The sequence below is a fragment of the Malus sylvestris genome, chromosome 3 (assembly GCF_916048215.2).
Source record: "Malus sylvestris chromosome 3, drMalSylv7.2, whole genome shotgun sequence".
In the NCBI taxonomy this organism is placed as follows: Eukaryota; Viridiplantae; Streptophyta; class Magnoliopsida; order Rosales; family Rosaceae; genus Malus; species Malus sylvestris.
The window spans coordinates 23,643,240-23,661,952 of NC_062262.1; the positions used below are offsets into that span (position 1 = coordinate 23,643,240).

The 18,713-nt window shown below is 35.9% G+C and overlaps 1 protein-coding gene across 1 annotated transcript; it reads right to left on the reverse strand.

Annotated features, from left to right (window-relative positions):
* Window positions 1-7,084: 7,084 nt before the first annotated feature.
* On the reverse strand, window positions 7,085-12,329 carry LOC126615103 (E3 ubiquitin-protein ligase BIG BROTHER-like). Its single transcript, XM_050282843.1, has 9 exons — window positions 12,082-12,329; window positions 11,179-11,273; window positions 10,915-11,084; window positions 10,216-10,462; window positions 9,540-9,574; window positions 9,150-9,194; window positions 8,408-8,535; window positions 7,556-7,664; window positions 7,085-7,450 (listed from the first exon to the last, which is right to left on the reverse strand). The coding sequence occupies exons 3-9, from the start codon at window positions 11,053-11,055 to the stop codon at window positions 7,394-7,396; spliced, it is 762 nt and encodes a 253-aa protein (XP_050138800.1). The 5' UTR covers window positions 11,056-11,084; window positions 11,179-11,273; window positions 12,082-12,329; the 3' UTR covers window positions 7,085-7,393.
* Between the last annotated feature and the right edge of the window lie 6,384 nt (window positions 12,330-18,713).

Here is an 18,713-nt window from a genome sequence, read left to right on the forward strand (position 1 = left end):
ACTTACAAATTCTCACTTATTAATGAAAAAACATACCACTAAATTGTAGTGCTAAGCGATCCACTTACAAGCTGACAAAAATAATTTTTAAAGATAAATGTACCTCTCTTAAGTTTGAATTATATTGATAAGGTAACATGCAATCCATTATTATCAATTAGTAATGTGGGGGTCAATGCAAGGAAGAGTCGAAAGTCAAAGGCTGAAGCCTGCCGGTGTTCGTTTTCTTGTTTGTTTGTAACCATATGCTGGGTCAGCATTACTCCACCTTACTAATTTTCTGTAATATCTTCTTAATCCAATATTTAGTAAAATAATCTGACTGCTACAGAATGCCACCGACAACAAAGAAATTTAGTAAATTGACTATATAAGTACATATAGTGCATAGCTGGTTTTTTTTTTTTTAATCAGACCTCTTTTCTGATTTTTATTTTTTTTAATTTTTTATTTTATACTGACCCCTAATATAACTAGTTGACTAATTTGTATGAGAATTTTTGTTACCGACATCGCTAAATTCATGACTAGTTATGTTGTTTTTGGGGACCTTGGAAGCACTAGAATATGAGCTTCCAAAAAAGCAAATATTATAGATTAAAAATTCATTGTTGTTTGCCTTTTGTCTTTGATTTGCTTCATGAGCTTTGTATGAAGTACTTATCTTCATAAGTGCTTGTCTTGAAAGTGTCTTTGTTATAAATATGTAGAAAATTTTATAGAAGACTCGAACTGCTTTTGGTAAGCATTTAAAAGTACTTCTTAATAGGAGTGGATTTGAAAAACCGAAAACTGAATAGAATATTGAACTAAAGTCGAAAACAATCGAACTAAAAAAAACCAAACCGAACCAAAATTGTTTAGTTCGGTTTCTATTTCCATGGTTTGAAAACCGAAGTAGCACCTAAATTGACGTCATTTTTTTAGTTTTGTATAACTCGAAAATGACGTCATTTTTTGTTTGCTTATAACCCTACGCTGCTCATGTGCTCGGTTTTCGTATGCGCCGTCTCACTCTCATCAACTCACTCCTCAAAGCCGTTCCAGTGTGTTCAATCTCCTAGGGGATTGGGTGTGAAATCCCCTCCACACACCCCCAACAAAAAAAAACTCCTTTAGCTAGGGGTGGGCACAGTGCGATTCGATGTGGTTCTACTCTCAAACCGTAACCGAAATAAGAAAATATTAATAGTTCGGTTCGGTTCAGTGCGGTTCCACTTAAATTTATTACAAAAACCATACGATTCATTTTAAATTGGTTCTGGTTCGGTTCATGCCGATTTATGATTCCGAATACTAAATCATTTGAATACCAAATCAAAATGGTATTCAAAGTTTACTTTTTTTCTTCTTGTGTTTTTGCATACTTGCATTCAAATACGACTTCTAAAATGGTTATACAAAGTTACAAACAAAAAATATCCTTTTGAAATACTAAATCAAAATGCAAATGTCCTTGATACCAAGCAAATAAAAAAGGAAACACAATTCAAATGTACATATACATTTATAATACAAATTACATACAAATACATCCACTATGCAGTTAATACGAATACAATAATTTAAACTTAAAAGGGACTTATCAAGAGATTAAAAAAATGCCCAAGAAAAAGGGAAAGAAAAAAGCAAGATGTAATTGAACACATTAAAATCATTCTATTCCAAGAAAGAGATGAAATCAAAACCTGAATGTCAATTTTGGAGTTCTAGGAGAGAAAATGACCTCTTTTTTTCAAATGTGTGCCTTATCTCAATAGGTGAACTATGCAAGTGAAAGACCTAATTGAGAAATGTTGTCACACTAGGTTAAACATGTTTGGTTTTCACCACTTATTTAGTGACACCTATATCGGTTATTAAATTTAATTAATTATTTATATTCACGATTTGGTTCGGTTCTAAGTTGTTATACCAACATGAAAACCAAAATCGGAATTGGAATCGATATGAATGGTTCGGTTCGATTTTTTAACCTATGTTGATTTTTTTTTTGTCATCACAGTTTTTTATGATTTATTTTGTCACAGTTCGATTCGGTTCCACGATTTTTATGCCCACCCCTACCTCCAGCTCAATTCAATTCACTGGGCTCCAGGGGAATCCAGTTGGTCACCCAGGCAAAAATCGATAGGCCCAGGTCCCAGGTGCAGTGATGCAAGGTTTACGTCACCATGACGTCATCCATTATTAAAAAAATAATAAAAAATCATTAAAGATACAAAAAATTAATTAAAATTAAAAAAATGTATATTAAAAAAATTATTTACTACCCCACTCGTAAGGGTGGGGCGCCCTTACTAACCTGAGGGGCATAGGGCGTGCTTAATGTTACTTCATAAGAGTGGTGAACAAATTTCAAATACTATACCTCACTTGATCGAAGCTCCATCACCTATCAATTGCTTTAATGCCTTGGGCAGTTACTGTTCACTAAGGTGATTGAGTTGCCTATAGCCCAGGGGAGGTTATCAACGCTGGAACTGCTCTCAACTCAGTCACCCCTGCCAGCTTCCTCTCGACATCGACCTCACCCACCTCACCGCGACGCCGTCGCTTCTCGATGTCGACCTCACCCACCTTGCTGTCACCCCTGCGAGTTTCCTCCTGCCGTCTCGACAACCGACCTCACCAACTATCTACACCACTCTTGTAATATATAGAGACAATTTGTGTATCATTCAGAACGGAAGTATTAATGAAATTATAATACGAACGGCAAAGCCTCTGCTCAAGTTTGATGTTGGGATAAAGGATTTAATTAAAAGACTAACTTGGGTTGACCAACTGTTGATCCTAGAAATTCCATAACCTATGAGGAGCACATGCTAAGTAACTAACGAGCTAACTACGTCCTTATGTGGATAGTTCTTGATGTGGGTGTGCCGATTCGCTACTGAGCGCAGTCGGGTGAATGAGATGAATGTGGTGGTGCGGTAACGATAGCGCATGCTGACTTCTGCAGCGATCAACTTCGGCATAGGAAGGAATACTCTTGGGCTTGAGTTCTAAAACCTGAAGAAAAGGTTTTGCAATTCACTACTAAGTTCAGGACATTCTGCATCGAGTTCGGCCACATCAACTATGTTTGTTAAAATATAAGTGTGCCGAACAGGAATCAAGCTGTAGGTGATAGGATTTTTACCACCTACAAAAGTAGGGATAAAAACATTTAAAAATAATTGCAAGAGAACAATGTAGTTGTGGTATAAACTGCTTAAGTAATGTCGTTCTCCCAGGGATTGAATGAATCATTTGTATTTAAACTAATCCTTAGCTAATTATTTGAAACAAAGTTTCGAAAAGGTTGATTTTGGAATTTAAAATCACAAAAACAATTTTTAAATAAAAACAATTAAATAATTGGCAAAGTGAAATTTACTAAAAGAAAACGGTTTTGAAAATCAATTTAAGCACTAGGGTTCCGCCGTCACCATTAACAATCATATGCAATTTTACCAATTACTTATGAATTTCCACATACATGCTTTGAATGTTAGGTTTTCCTAATGCATATTTTCCTCGTGATGTTCAAGTGAAAACGTATATCTAACATGCAACTGTTTGATGTTTAGATCAAACATACACATGCAAGACTCATTAAGCTTTGTGAAAACCCTTTGAAAAACCATACAACCCTTAAGAGCATGATGTTCGCCTTAAGTGAACTTATAATTACTAATCACAAGAAGTCCTCCTCAATTTCAAAGCAAGCATGCATCCATTCATGAGTAAATTAATAAAATCACATATTCATTCTAAAGCTCATGGCCTCGTCTGAGAAAAAGAACTAGTTACGCAAAATCATAATAAAAATTAAAGAAGATGTCATTAACTAGAAAAAGGGTTGAAAGCACATTGTAGGTAAAAAGTCTGAAATTCTCCAAAGCTTTACTAAGTTCTCTCAATGTGGCCTATAGAACTTTAATGGCTAAAAAGCCTTATTTATACTACTACAAATTAAAATCCTTAGTGGAAAATGATTTTTAAAAACTAAGAAATATAATAGCTAAAGGATAACTTAAAAACTAGGAAATATGCCCAACAGAGAAATAGCCACGTTTCTGGACCTTCAAGGCTCCAAAATAGGCCTAAAACAACTTGAATTAAAGATAAGGACCTCCTCTTCAAGTTTCAACAAGAGCCCAAGTCCAAATCCATCATCTTCTAGCCCAAAAGTCGCAAATAAACTTTGTAACTCAATCTACCAGCACCGCGCGCTGGGCACAAATCAATCTGCCACAATCAGATGCTTGGGGATAAAATTATGAAATTTTGATACAACCTTCTTGACATACTCACAAACCCTCTATAATTAGAACCACTCAAAAATTTCACCGTTTGATTACTTTATGGTCAAAATGGATTCACACGTCCTACATTGAAAATACATAACAAAACATCAAAATCTTGTCAAAATATACTAAGAATAAGGGAAAATATATAGTATAAAATTGACTCATCAGTGGGGACGGAAGATACTCTAAGGAGGTGAGTGTATTTACGGTAAAAGTGGTTTGGTCGTTTGAATGTTGAATTCTGAAATGCACTTATGAAAAGGAGATGAATGTTTTACGATACAAGTGGTTTAGTCGTCTAAATGCTTAACTCTAAAATGCACTTATGAGCAACTACTTATAGAACACCTCACTTCGCAGGGTATATTGATGAAGTGACTTGTTTCGGTGAAAGAATCAAAGACTCTTCGTTAGCTGAGACTTAGGATAAATAATCAACCGAAATAGAAGTAGTGTTGCTTAACCAAACTGAAGTTACTCCTAGACTGACTAATTCTACATCTCCAAAGATGTTCAACCAAATTGAATTTGTGCTTACAGAGGTTAGTGAAGCAGTTTGTGTTTTTTCTCAGAATATGAGAGGGTTTTATGTAGAGTGTTTGTTTGTGTGTTGAGTTGGAGGTCCTCTCTATGTTGTAAAACCACTTTTATTTATAAGGGTTAATTTCGTGATGACCAAGTTTGCTGAGTGGTACAACCTTATCAGGACAATGATTCCTTAGCACTTATCTCATCAAACCCCTTTCTTGCCGAGACTGTATCTCTACCTAGTCTCGACCTCTTCGACTTGTACTAGATTCTGAATCTAGTCTTTGATTCTTGGAATAATTCAAATCTTATCAAAACTCATTCTGATCCGTCAAAATTTCTAATTAATCTAGGACTCAACCGAGTTACACCTAAATCTAATCCTTTAGCAATCGCAATTCCACTAGGATTCGTTTCATCTGGACCCAAATCCTTGATTTCGGGGGCCCAAACACTAAGATACACAATCCATTCAACTATGCTATGTTTTTATTTATTTATTATTATTTTTTTGTTGTTACTCCACCCTGAGAATAGTTAAACAAAGAACTCATATTTTTGTTAATCTTCTTTGCTCCCTCTACTTCTGCTAGCTCTATATGTGTCTCCATCTTCAAATAATCACTCCATATTTCCTATATTTTGTTTCCTTCCTTTTCGTTCCAAATGACCAATTTTCAGATTGATATATTAAAAAAATTTAGGTAAAAAAAAATAAAAAACGAACTGAACCCATGCCGAGTTGGATAAAAGAAGCCTAAACAATAATTTTTGTTCAATTTTCAATTCCAACAAAAAACTGAACTGATTGGAACTGTAATCACCCTTACTTCTTAAAGAAGCACATAACAGAAAACACTTTGAAAATTTGGCAAAGTTAGAATAAAAAATTACATTGGTTTGATGATTGACGGGGCATTTTGCCATGTCATTGGCCTATTTGTGCCTTTTGTTACAAGTTGTCATGTTACATGACAACTTAAATACAAGCCAATCAGCCTAGAAAACCAAAGGCCCAAATAGGCCTTTGGTTACAAGTTGTCATGTTACAAGTTGTTACAAGTTGTTAACAAAATGCCCATTTCAGTTGGGCCTTTTGTTACAGGTTGTTACAAGGTGTTAATAAAAGGCCAATTTCAGTTGTTAACAAAAGGCCCACTCAATTTGTTGCAAGTTGTACATGACTTATGTACAACTTAAATACAAGCCAATCAGCCTAAAAAACCAAAATTAATTTAAGGCCCATTTCAGCATTGTATGCTCTTTTAATTTACTAAACCTTTTTTTTATAACAAATTTACCAAAAAAAAAAACATCCGTAAATGGGTTAAGGATAAATTAATTTAATCATCTCCATTGATTTTTCCAAACTTAAGCTTATGATTGTGTGATCCATTAGATTCTAGCTACGGAGTTTTGAGCAATTAAAATTCTTATTAATTGATTATGTATTAAAAGTACTAATAATTCTCCATTTTATGATAATTGGTTATGGTTAATTCGCATGGCTCCCACAAGCTATGAGCAACACCTCGTACTATATCATGGTTACCTAAGCTAAGAAAAATGATACATAATCTATTTAGTTGGAAATGCAGTGCAATACAATCTCTTTATAATTCATTACTCTTAACCACGTTACTAGTGCACTAAACAAACCCGTGTCGATCCTCTAATGTGAATTCTCAAGTCCATATTATTCACATGAATATGATCGAAACTCTTAATCATATTCAAACACTTTGACCGGTGATTCCTAAATCATATCTTTGAGCATGTCGGACTCTTTACCACAAGTACAGATTCCACATTTCCTTCTTGTACGTTCTCATTCCTTGTTGGTTGAGTTTTACGTGTATGTCTTTTTTTCCTTCAGTGCAGTTTCTCATGTGGTCTAATCCAAGCAAGGTTTTCTGGAAGCTACTCTTTTATACATGCTACATACTCTTGTCCAAAATTTCTACACATTTCCATCAAGAACATTAATGCACAACTTTCTAAACGCATTCAAAAACAAAACATACCAAAGAGACTCTCGTACTGATAACGTGTTGTAAAATAAGCATAACATGAGTGCCTGCGAGTGCGAGGCGGGATCCAGTGTGAGAGTAGGCATATACCTGGCATAACATTCAATTCTATGGAGCAAAACTCAAAACATTGTTGCTGCCCAACACAATACAAATGAAAAGTTGTAGCATGCAGAAATAAAAGGGAAACTATACCTACTGCAACTAGCTTCCATATTTACAGGATCATTTATGTGCTCCACCTTAATCGCTTAACATTACCAAATCACCGGATGTTACGAGTCGATTCTGGAATTTACAAGCACTTTGTGAAGCTAATATATATGACAAATGCATAAAACTCATTGAAAACATCATGCACCTCACAGAGCCGCAACACGATCTAATTATCGGAATCCTTCACTTCGTAACATTCTCATTTATTAAAATAGCTAAGACAATGCTTCTACAAACAACGTGGAAAAGAAGCAAACATGCACCTCTGTTAACCAAATTTGAAGAAATTTTTTTCGAGGCTCTTTAAGCACATCAGGCCTCCTATTTTGCGCGCTTTGACGCGTCACCAAAAACCTCAGTGTAACATATTGGGCAAGCCTGATACAAGAAATACTTGTCAGCTAAAATTGAGGCATTGCTGATACAACTCCAATAGGTTATAAACACCAATATATTCCCCTTAAAAAATTAACAACAGCTTGCCTTGTTGATGCTAAGCCATCTGGTCCCACAACCAGCATGATAGAGGTGTTTGCACGGTAGAGCAATCCGCCGGTCCCCTCGTTTATATTCCATCTGGCAAATCACACATCTACATCCAACAAGGGGAATACAAGTAAATATGAAGTACATTTGGAAAGCTGCTCATACAATAGATGGCCTTTACAATCAACAGATGGCATATGAAATGAAAGGCCTCTCGGTAGGAAGCACAGAAAGATCCCAATAACTTCTAATAGGGGATGGGAACTAAATTGAAAAAATTACTCACCAATATGTAATTATGAGTATTCATCAATTTGAAACCACTAAATTTACCAAAATTCTATCCCATCCAATATTGTCGTCTCTGTATATTTTTCAAAGCAAACCACAAAATTGCATAAGACCCAAGTAGGTCACTGAAGTATGCAGCTGAAGAGCTAAAATCCAATCCCTACTTTTACGCTCCACAGTGCCAATACATGAAAAATCTAAAGTCATGCCCAAAGTTTACTTCAACATCCTACTGAAAAATGATCCAACATTTTATATCCTTGTGCAAAGAGAACCATTCGAGACTCATAAAATCATACAACCTGCTACAATACCTACCTTCACTCCCCAAGTAATCAATGTTCTATATGTTCTCCACAGAACACCCTACTAATGTAAACAGCACAATCCAGGACATTGAGATTTGAGCAAGGGAAAAAGTTGTTCTTGCAAAAATCAGTAGATAATAAACTTCCCACTTCTATGTTTAACCAAAAGAGATTCCATAAAACAGGACTTCAGAGAGAGAGAGAGTAATCACATTTTATCAAACGAACAACAAATAAGGGCAATGTATACCTCTCGTCTCGTGATTTCTTTCTCGAGAAAAAGCTGCATTTGTACTTCGAGATTGGAAGCAAGGAGATCTGATCTTGGGAGAGACCTCGATTTTGAGTGCCAACTGTCTCACCTAACTCAAGTAATTCCTGAACGTAAAGAACATTGTCAGTAACATTATACCAAATATATGTTAAGAAGCAAAATCATAAGCATGCAAATAAAAGGTTTTTAGTAAGCACTAGATGTTCCCATACGACACGACATTACAGACATACAACTACTAAAACTACCATCACAACTCGAGAACATTGTTCTACTTCAGAGATTCACTCACTAACGATTATATAGTAGGGTCCCCACCATGAATACAACTCTATAGCCAGATCCAAAGTCACATCGACAAGTGAAAGTCAGAGACTTAAGAAATTTGCAAGAATCTCCTCATTAAGAACAGAAATTACAAAAGGAGCCGTGCAATGATTGTTTAGCACACAAACAATCCTCCTTAAAATGAAGTAAATCTGTACCACCAAGAAAACATACACAAAACACAATTTAAATTTCCAAAGCTAGGGTGGTAGATTGAATTTGTTCCAGTATAAACCATGGCTAGCGTATCCATTTGTTATCATAAAATCTAAACAATACCTAATCCAGAGAAATGTTAAACAACAATTCAAAAAATAAGACAGATTACTTGAAATTATAATATAATTGTGTTATCCAAATTCTCAAGAGGAGAAGTGCAATTAGCTCTAACCTCGTAACTCATGATGTCAGGATCAATGTTGTCTTGCCAAATAACCTGCATATTTCACAGAAAATGCTCCAACTTAGTAATCTATTGAGCTCATTTTGTTTCACATAAAAAGTTTGAAAATGATAATGATGTAGAGAAAAATTCCAGGTATAAAAGCTTTGGTAAAGGTAATTTTGAAGTTATCACTGGAAACCAGGAAAAGGCCGGCCAAGGCTGTGATGATTTACTCATCTAACACTTCCATTCATGTTAAGCCAATCAATTCTACTCAGCCTTCAATATAGGTGCCCGTGTGCACATTTGTTGCACATACGCATACATGAATGCATTCGTGGTTATATGTATATACATACATTTAGAGAAAGACCCAGAGTATGGAGAAATAAATACCTGGTAATCATCGGAATTTTGATGTCTCCGTGGGCCTGAAATGTAAAGGATGATACTTAGATTGATAGAAAATATTTGAGTCTCAAATATATAGAAGTGACTTGGAACAGACCATATGACATTGGGAGCAAAGAGGATAGAAATGGAGGAGTAAATAGCAGCCAAACCAACAACTTTGGTTGGAAACATGTCTGTAGTACACAGTCCTTAAACATTGTAAGTTTATAATAAACAGTCACGGGGTAACAATCAGTGGTGCTACTCTACCTTTAGGCAACAATACGAAAAATGACAAACTTTATACCAATCAAACACGTAATTCTTATCTTCTTCTTCCCTAGAGGTATTATATAATTCATCTAACTCTATAAGTCACCACTAACATTACTTATTCTCTATGTCACTGGTCCCTCCAGGCCCGGTAATGTTTTAATCCACAATTTAGGAAAAATAGTAATAATAGAGAACGCTATTAGACTTTCCATAAACTGTGGAAACTCTATTGCCAGTGAACATACATGGTCACTTATTTGTTCAAAATAATAATTTTACCAGTCTTCACGGCTTCTTACAGAAAAGAGAAAACCGCAGAGCATAATCATGAAACTCCTCACCACCTGCAGCATCCATCCCCACCCCAAGAGAAGAAAGGAGAAAAGCAACACTACTAACTTACATTCTCTGGGATTGTGGCGTGTAGAAGTATTCACATTTCCTTCCCATTCTGAGTTCACAGCCACATTGTGTTCATTAGTCATTGTTGAAGCGCTCTGCAAATGCCTTCTTTGTTCCCCAGTTCTTGGGTCAGGACCATTGATCTCATAAGCATGACCAAACCCAAGATCATAGCATGAAGTAATATTCCCAGGTTCTGACAACCCAAACTTGTAATAATTTGTATTCATTGTTGGGTAAGCACTCTCCTACACATGTGAGAAGGAAATTGAAATTGAAAGAAATTTAAATAAATGAAAATACAGATAAACATTCCAAGGTTCAAAATTTGCATTATTGATGGTATAAAATTACACAAAAACTCCCTAGTTATGACTTTTGAGCAATCCTACTATGGAAACCCATATAAACTCCTTTCCATAAATGGGGGTAAGGCTAGCCGACATTCACCTCTCCCAGACCCTGCGTAAAGCGGGAGCCTTGTGCACTGGGTACGATGGTATAAAATTACACAAAAACTCCCTAGTTATGACTTTTGAGCAATCCTACTATGGAAACCCATATAAACTTCTTTCCAATGATGTACAACAATCCTACAGATCTAAATTTTGGAAACATAATAATTAAAGACAAACTAAACAAATCACCATGATTGGTGGTTGAAAAGAAAACCTTTGTGCAGATATTTAAGGTAAAGTACCTGAGCATGCGAATCGCCTGAAAAAATAAAGTTCACATGTTCATAGGTAAGACCCTCAAAATACTCCATAAAGCTACCCGCTGAGCTATAAGGACAGTTGGTGTAGGTGTAATGAACCTCCATGTGTGGGTTCCAACTCATTTTCAGCAACCGCAAGACAGACGAGGAATCTAAAGGGCACAAAGACAATACAAGAAATGAATATTTTACACTGAAGAAGAGACCATAAGGTTCCAAATAAAAAGTATCGGGAGAGATGTAAACCTGATCTTTCGACAAATTCTAGCACCCAATATCATATAAAATAATCCCAGACAGGCAACCGAAAAATGCAATCAGTTTCTCACTTTCAGAAATTCCTGCAAATCAAAACAAACAATAAAAAAATCACCCAAGAGAAAAATCGAGCTGCGAATTAACAGACAGAGCACATAAATCAAGAGTTTAAGAATGCAACATTGCTGAAACAATGAAATCGAAGTTGTTCCAAATTCATATAGCTTCCCTTAGCTTCATACTTCAACCGGCATTGGTAGATCTAAGCAGATTTGTGAAATTACTAACAATGAATACATATACAGTTTGCTTGTACTTAATTAGGGAGCCTCCCGTCATTATCGCCAAAATTTTCCTTATGGTTAACTCTCTAATGGAATAGTTTTTCGTTCAAACAGACACAAAACAAATGGCTAAAACTAAACGAATCGCTATCAAAACCAAGGCATCATTATTACCACAACTAAATGTAAACTGCCGATTCCAACCAGATTGTTTTAATTTACAGATTAGCTAGAAACAAACTCCTAATTACGAAACAGAAACAAATTAAGAAATAAAATCACTAATAATTTGATCCAAACGCCGAAAAATTAGAAATAATAATAATAATAATATCATCGCATTTCCTGTACTTCCCTATCAACTTTCTCAGCAACCAAACGCAAAAGGAATGCCGCCAAATCTACCTAATTAGACGGCATTGATCTCAAAGAGCTCCCTAATCACACCAAATCAAGCAAAAACCAAGCCGGACAGCAGAGAAAACCGAGAAAATGCGACGGAAAATGAGATGGCATGTATCAAACGGATCAGAGAAAGCTAAAACCAAAACAAATTAATAAAAAAAATAAAAAAAAATTTGAATCAACGAGGGAACAAAGAACCGACATTGCTGGCTTGTCTCCTCAGAAGCGCTTCTTCTTCAGCTTCTGCTTTTCTTTTCTGCTCTCTCTCTAGGTTGAGGTGAGAGAGGATGATGGTGGTGTATTTAGTAAGGGTGAGGAGGAGAGAGAGAGAATCCCGAGTGACTGCCGTGGCTTTATGCAGTGGTTTCAGTGACACGCCAAGTCCGTTTGATGAGAGAAGGTTGGGATCTGCTGTCACGCGTCATATGCTAACACAATCATACCTCACATCGCATGTCTCTCTGGAGAGTCTGTTTCGCCCCCACCCACCCAAGTAATAATCCCACTTTCCGTTGTTTATGGACGTAAATGTAGTCATATTTCTTCGAGTTGACTGGTTTCTTTTAGGTATCTGGGTTCGAATTTATCCTCTCTCGATAACCATTTAAATTAGTGGTATTTCTTTTACATATGAGGTGTCAAGTTCCAAGTACTAACAGTCTACAGATGGAATTTTAGTTTTTATTTTATCTTGTATCTCTAACAAAAAAATAAATTAAAAACTAAAATATCTCAAACATGATCTTCTTTCCGTACAATCTTTAAGTCTACAATCTAGTTCAAATTGTAACATGAAAAAATACAAACTATTCACGAAGTTTATGAGCTGAAGGAATCAATGTCCAAGCTTGATTTGTTTCCTAATCGAGTAAAACTAAGCTTGTCTTGTTTCCTTCTTGAGCCGAACCCGACACAAGCTCGAGCTCTTTCATTTCAATTTACAACCCTAGGCTAAACTTATCATTTTATATTCAATTTCTAGGGTCATATTGTGTGATACCATATATATGGTTCGCATACACATTAATTGGTTGCACAATTCAATAAATGTGTTAAAGCGTGTAAAATGATGTGTTAGGACTCAATTATTGAGCAAGACAAGAAAGAAATGATAAAAAGAGAAGAAAAGCAAGCATGCGAATGCGATGTGTGTAGATCGTAGAATGCGTGAGATGAAGCATTGATCATCGGAGTCATGAAAAGAGTTTGAAGCATGGGCTCCACAAGTCGAACCAAATGATCCAAATCCAAGATTGTGGTTGGAATTGCAATTAGTGGTTGGCTTGCCAAATTGCCATTACATAAAAGGTGCATTAATTTGGTTGAAGACGGATCACCAAAACCATCTGACTCTCAACCCTAAAAGGAAATTAGTGTCGGATAAAGTTCGTTGCAACTCAAGAAAAAATTGTTATCCGTCACTTAATATTACGATTTAATAATATTTTTTAAAGATTTTAAGTTCGATTCTTACAGATAACAAATTCGGTACGAGTTTAATATAATTAGCTTGTTGTGTGGCTTAACCGCAAATCGTGCACACTTTACCATAAGCAGTGCAAGGTCCGAGAAGGAAATTAGTTGTTTCTTTCTTGTGATCAAGGTCTAAAATATCGATGATATCGGAAATATCGGTAGTCCAAAAACATGAAAATTTCAATGGAAATATCGGGATATTATCGATATCGATAAAAATTGAATAAAAACCACGGAAATTGTAAGAAAAACTTGGAAATTTTTATTGAAACTTTGCAGGATGTTTATTTAGTCAATTATCTATTAGTTTATCACAAAAAATTGGAAGGAAATGCATTGCATGATGGATTTAACTGATTTAAGTTGATTATATAGCGAGCTGACAAACATTGTGAGTGTAGAAAATATGTAGTAATTAATGAAAAAAGTTTAAACACACCATAATCATTTATATATAATGAATTAGTACAATATTTTACACTTTATACATTGCATGGTAAAATACATGAGTGATTTAGTACCACATAGAGTTCCTATCAAGGTCGAAAATATCGATGATATCGGAAATATCAGTAGTCTAAAAACACGGAAATTTCGATAAAAATATCGGAATAATATCGATATTTTAGACCTTGCTTGTGACTAAGACCTCCATCCATAATGTGAAAGGGGGTGTAGGGGCCACTATATGTTTTAAATTTATGATTGGTGGGGTGGTTCCCTTTAGACACATGATTCAACAAATAAACTATAAACGGAGCATGCAAAAGTTTGTGATGATTGCTTGTTAGTTGTTGCCACTAAGAAACATGTACTTATTTTTTCTCTGCGGGTGGCTGCGGTGCAATTTTCAATCTTACATATTTTTAACCTTTTGGTTGAGAAATGTACGAAATGACTTCAATATAACCACCTACAAACCATTTTGATTCAAGTTTACCAAACTCTTATCATGATCCTTTCGACATGTTACAAACTCGAATACTACGTCGAGTAAAGAGTCAAACATATTATATTTATATTAGAACGATAGAATAAAGGTTGAACATAGGGTCGAACAAGGGGTTGAACATCAAGACATTTTTTGTTAGAAAAATGACCAAATGGTTAGAAAAAATCTAGCTTTAGGTTAGACAATACAACAAATAGCTATCACTCATTAAACGAGGTCATTTGATATATATAGTCCCCCTCATTTTTTCCACTTCTGAATTTGAAGTAATATCGAAGATCTACCATACAATTAGCATTGTACATAATGCAGTTGGAACTTTACAAATGACGTCAACGTTGAAATTTGACTAAAATACTTACAAATACTTGATATTATCAACATCTAACGATCAGATATATGTTGTAATGACGTCACATAGTGATAGTATTAAGTATTATCGTAGCCAATTGGCAAAATTTGTGCTGCTTCTCCCAATTATGGGGGAGAAAGATTACTGTAGTTTTGTCGTTGGTGACCTTTTGGTCTGCCATGAGAAAAGAGTAGGTAGGTCTGATCAAAACGGCAAAGGCTAGGGGCTGGCAAGGCATGTGACATGAATGAGTGATAGAGGGATGGAATCAAAACCTGGCGTGCAAGACAAGTCAAGGACAAGTCATCATATATTCTCTCTTTTTTTTTTCAGTCTGCCTACGTGTCGCAACCAAATTAAAGATTGCTCTTCCATTTCTGTCCCAATTGCTACCTGGCGTGGGGCCTCAAATACACTTTCTTATTCCTTTTTATTACCCTAAAATCATCACTTAGTTTTACGGTTTATTTATCTTCACATATAAATACTGGTGAAACTTTGACTTTCGTAGGTGATGAGTTCAATAATAAGGCTGGCTATTGCATAATGTAATTTAAACTCTTCACTTCTTAATGTAAATATAACGTTGTTTAAAAAATACCTAAAAAAAAAAGAGATTTTGCCTCTTTGTGATTGGAAGTTGGAACTCCACAAGTGACAAACCACGTTTTTAGATTTGTTGGGACCAAATCTTAGCCAAACAGTTTACCAACATAATTTATTAGGTCGTATTTTCAAACGATGAAAAAGAAAGAATTTATTCTTACAAACAATGAACAAGTTTGGTGAGAATAAATGCTTTCATTTTTAAGCTTCTTTTGAAGAGATTGTAGAGATAAAAGAAATGCTGTCACTTTTAACTTTGATGTCCATGGCAAATTTCTTGAAAACTAAGCACTTAAATCACTTTAATTGCCCACATTGGCCTTATTTGGCATGCTATATATTACTCATCGAATATGGTGTTTGGCACATTATGTATAATTTTAGTACCGAACTATGTTGGTTTGGTATTGTTGTGCTTTGAAAAAAAATTATTTCTGCTGTGCTGTGAGAATAAGCAGTTGTGAAATAAAGTAGCAGAGTGTTTGGTAAACTTTTTTGTAAAAGTGCTTTTGAAAAGAAAAAAAAGCAGTATTATAGTGTTTGGTAAACTTTTATATAAAATAGCTATGACTGTGTGAAATGACAAAAAATGGTATAATACTAGAAGTGCTTTTAATTTAATTTTCTTAACAAATGAAGGCGAATTACTAAATATACTCTATTTTTTTCAAAGCACAACAATATCAAATCAGCCATTCAATAGCACTTATGAACAAAAATGGTTTCTAAAGAAGCAAAATCCCACACCAAACTGAAACCTATCTTGTTATCCAGCATTTCATACTATGCTACTTTTTGCTTAACTACTTAGCGTAAGCATTTCAGTTCAAGGTTCGAAGAAAAAACCAGGGATATCTAATGTAACAAAATTAACTTTAATGAATCTCAAGATGCCATGCATCAAGTCACAACGAAGATCACCTTACACATACAGTAGAATCTAAGCATTTGGAAACTTAGCAACACACCATTGTCAAAGAATATTGAGAATTTCATTTAGAGAAAAGAAAGGGCAAGTCTCAAGACAAAACACTACTACGAAACTCTTTATTAGTGTCACTATGATAACCAACAAGAAACGTATATTACTGTCAGATATTAAGCAAAATCCGACAGAAAATGGACACAATGACGGATATAATAAGCGACGGAATTGCCAGCATCAGGAAATGAATTTTCTGACAGAAAATACTCTAAAACTAACAGAAATTGTGTCGGATATAACCGACATGGAATATATTAATAATGAATAAATAAAAGTATTCTCTGTCGGATAAAATCGACATAACTTGTGTCGGATATAACCGACAGAGAATTTATTAATAATAAATAAATAAAAGCATTCTCTGTCGGATAAAACCGACAAAAAATATATTAATAATAAAAAAATTATAAACCACTTTCTGAATCATTTATTTCCCTTTCAAGTTGGCCTCCTCTGTATTCATTGCATTTTCCAGCTTTGAGATGTGCAACATTCCTCTAAGGTACACCATATCTGTGGATGCAAATTTCTTTCTCCTTGATCTTGGACAATTTTGCACCTACAAAACAATTAACACATTGGGTTAAGGCCAAGAGCCTCACGCGTCCACGATGAATGGGGGGGCTTTGGCTGAAGAACCTTCGATGCCAAAGTTAGAATTTAGAGAGAAAGAGTGCTTAGAGAATTTTGGGATTTTTGCCAAAGTGTCGGAATGAGTGTTTGGTGAAAATGAGAGCCTATTTATAGGGCTAGGCCGGTCCACTTAGGAGAGAAAGTGGCCGGCCAACTTGTGGATTTTTTGTTGAATTTGTGGTTTAATTAGCCAATTTATTGGCTAATTAAATATGAAAGAAATAAATGGGGGGGGGGGGTTATCAAATTGAATGACTAAGTTTATTTGGGTAATGAAGTGGAGAAAATAAGAAAGGTAAGGAGCAAAGGGAGGTGGCTGGTTTTAACTAGCTTTTGGGATTAATTTGGGTGACTTATTTGATATAATGGGTGATTAAATTGGTGATTAATTGATTAATTGATTAATTAGGAATTAATCCATTAATTAGCCCATTAATCTCTGTTTATATGAAATAATTTATAGGTTATGAAGTAATTACCTAAGATGAGGATGGATGAGATAACTTTGAATTTGTTACCTTTTTTGGCACTTTTAACTTGATTTGGGGATGATTGCCCGCTGCTCGCGTGTAGGAATCCTAGTATGCCTCAAAGGTATTTTTGTCCTCTTTTACCCAAGAATTCACGTGTCGCTTTGTGATTATTTTTGGCTCCACAAATGCCCCCACACCTGTTAGGCTGCTCGCAGGAAAGGGCAACAGGTGTAGACATTTTCTCGCTTTAGGAAACTCTGAATTGCTTCCTATTTTGTTGTTGATTCTCTCTTTTAATAGGAAATTAGGTCCTTCTAAGAAAAGGAAATAAATTTCTCTCAAAGCCTATTTAAGTCCACCTTAAGTGGGCTATTAAATCAACTTTGGAGAGCGATTTATTCTACCCTACAAGAGAGAGAGAGAGCTTAGAGGATATTTGTTCCCCCTCCTCTAGCAATCTTCTACATCTTGCCCGCGCAAAGAACCGTATTTCGTTGATTTCTTCGTCTTCTCCGTGCCGCACCGATGTAAGAAAAATTTAATTTTTTCTTGTCTTCTTCTTGGATAGTGCTATTGCAGGGCAGCCGTCGGGGTGGTGTGGCACGTCGACTAGTAGGGGCCAGGAGTCAGCTCGGCATGGGCCAAGGAGGCGCCGTGGCAGGGGCCACTACTTGGGTTGTTTGGCTTGGCTAAAGCCAAAGGCAACTTATGCGGTCGGGGCTGCAGATTGTGGCGCTGGGGCGCAGTGCTAGGCTAGCCACATGGCTCATGTCATTTGGGCTCTTGAACCTTACTCAGGCCAGGCTGGCGACTAAAAGAAATGAGGAAGTCGTGGGCCTCATGGGTTGCTGGAATGCTGGGCATGCAGGCCTTCTGTCTGCTAGAATGCTGGGTTGATCTCATCTGCTGAGTACCATGAATGACGTTGGCTACTTAGTTCTCTTCGCAGAAAGTAAGGTGGACTGCTCCCAAAAAGGAGGTAAAGGGGATCAAGGCGGATGCATTGGCTCATCTGATCGTTGTCGTAGAGCTTACTATGAATAAAGGTGGAAAGAAGAGATCTTCCTCGCGTACTCAAGAGATGTCGGTTGAGAAAAAATTGAAGACTTCCTCCGCTGCTCATGATGATCTGTCTGCTATCGAGAAGCCTGTGATTGGCATGACTTCTTCCAATAAGAAAAATGAGGCTGCTAGATCTGAGCATGTGGCGTCTTCCATGTTAAGAATGGCTAGTGCAATTGTTGATAAGATTGCTCAGCGTAAAGGTTTTATCATGTCCCTAGTGCCAAAGTCTGTACCAAGATGTTCGTTAGGAGCCAAGTCTGGTTCACCTTTGGAGAGACTTGCTATTATGAAA

Excerpts from the sequence above, each read along its gene's own strand:
- LOC126615103 (XM_050282843.1), bottom strand. The coding sequence starts at position 11,055 with ATGAGTTGGAACCCACACATGGAGGTTCATTACACCTACACCAACTGT. Across the intron at positions 9,195-9,539 it reads AAAATTCCGATGATTACCAG|GTTATTTGGCAAGACAACAT; the intron begins GTATTTATTTCT and ends TGAAATATGCAG. Across the intron at positions 7,451-7,555 it reads GATGGCTTAGCATCAACAAG|GCTTGCCCAATATGTTACAC; the intron begins GCAAGCTGTTGT and ends TTCTTGTATCAG.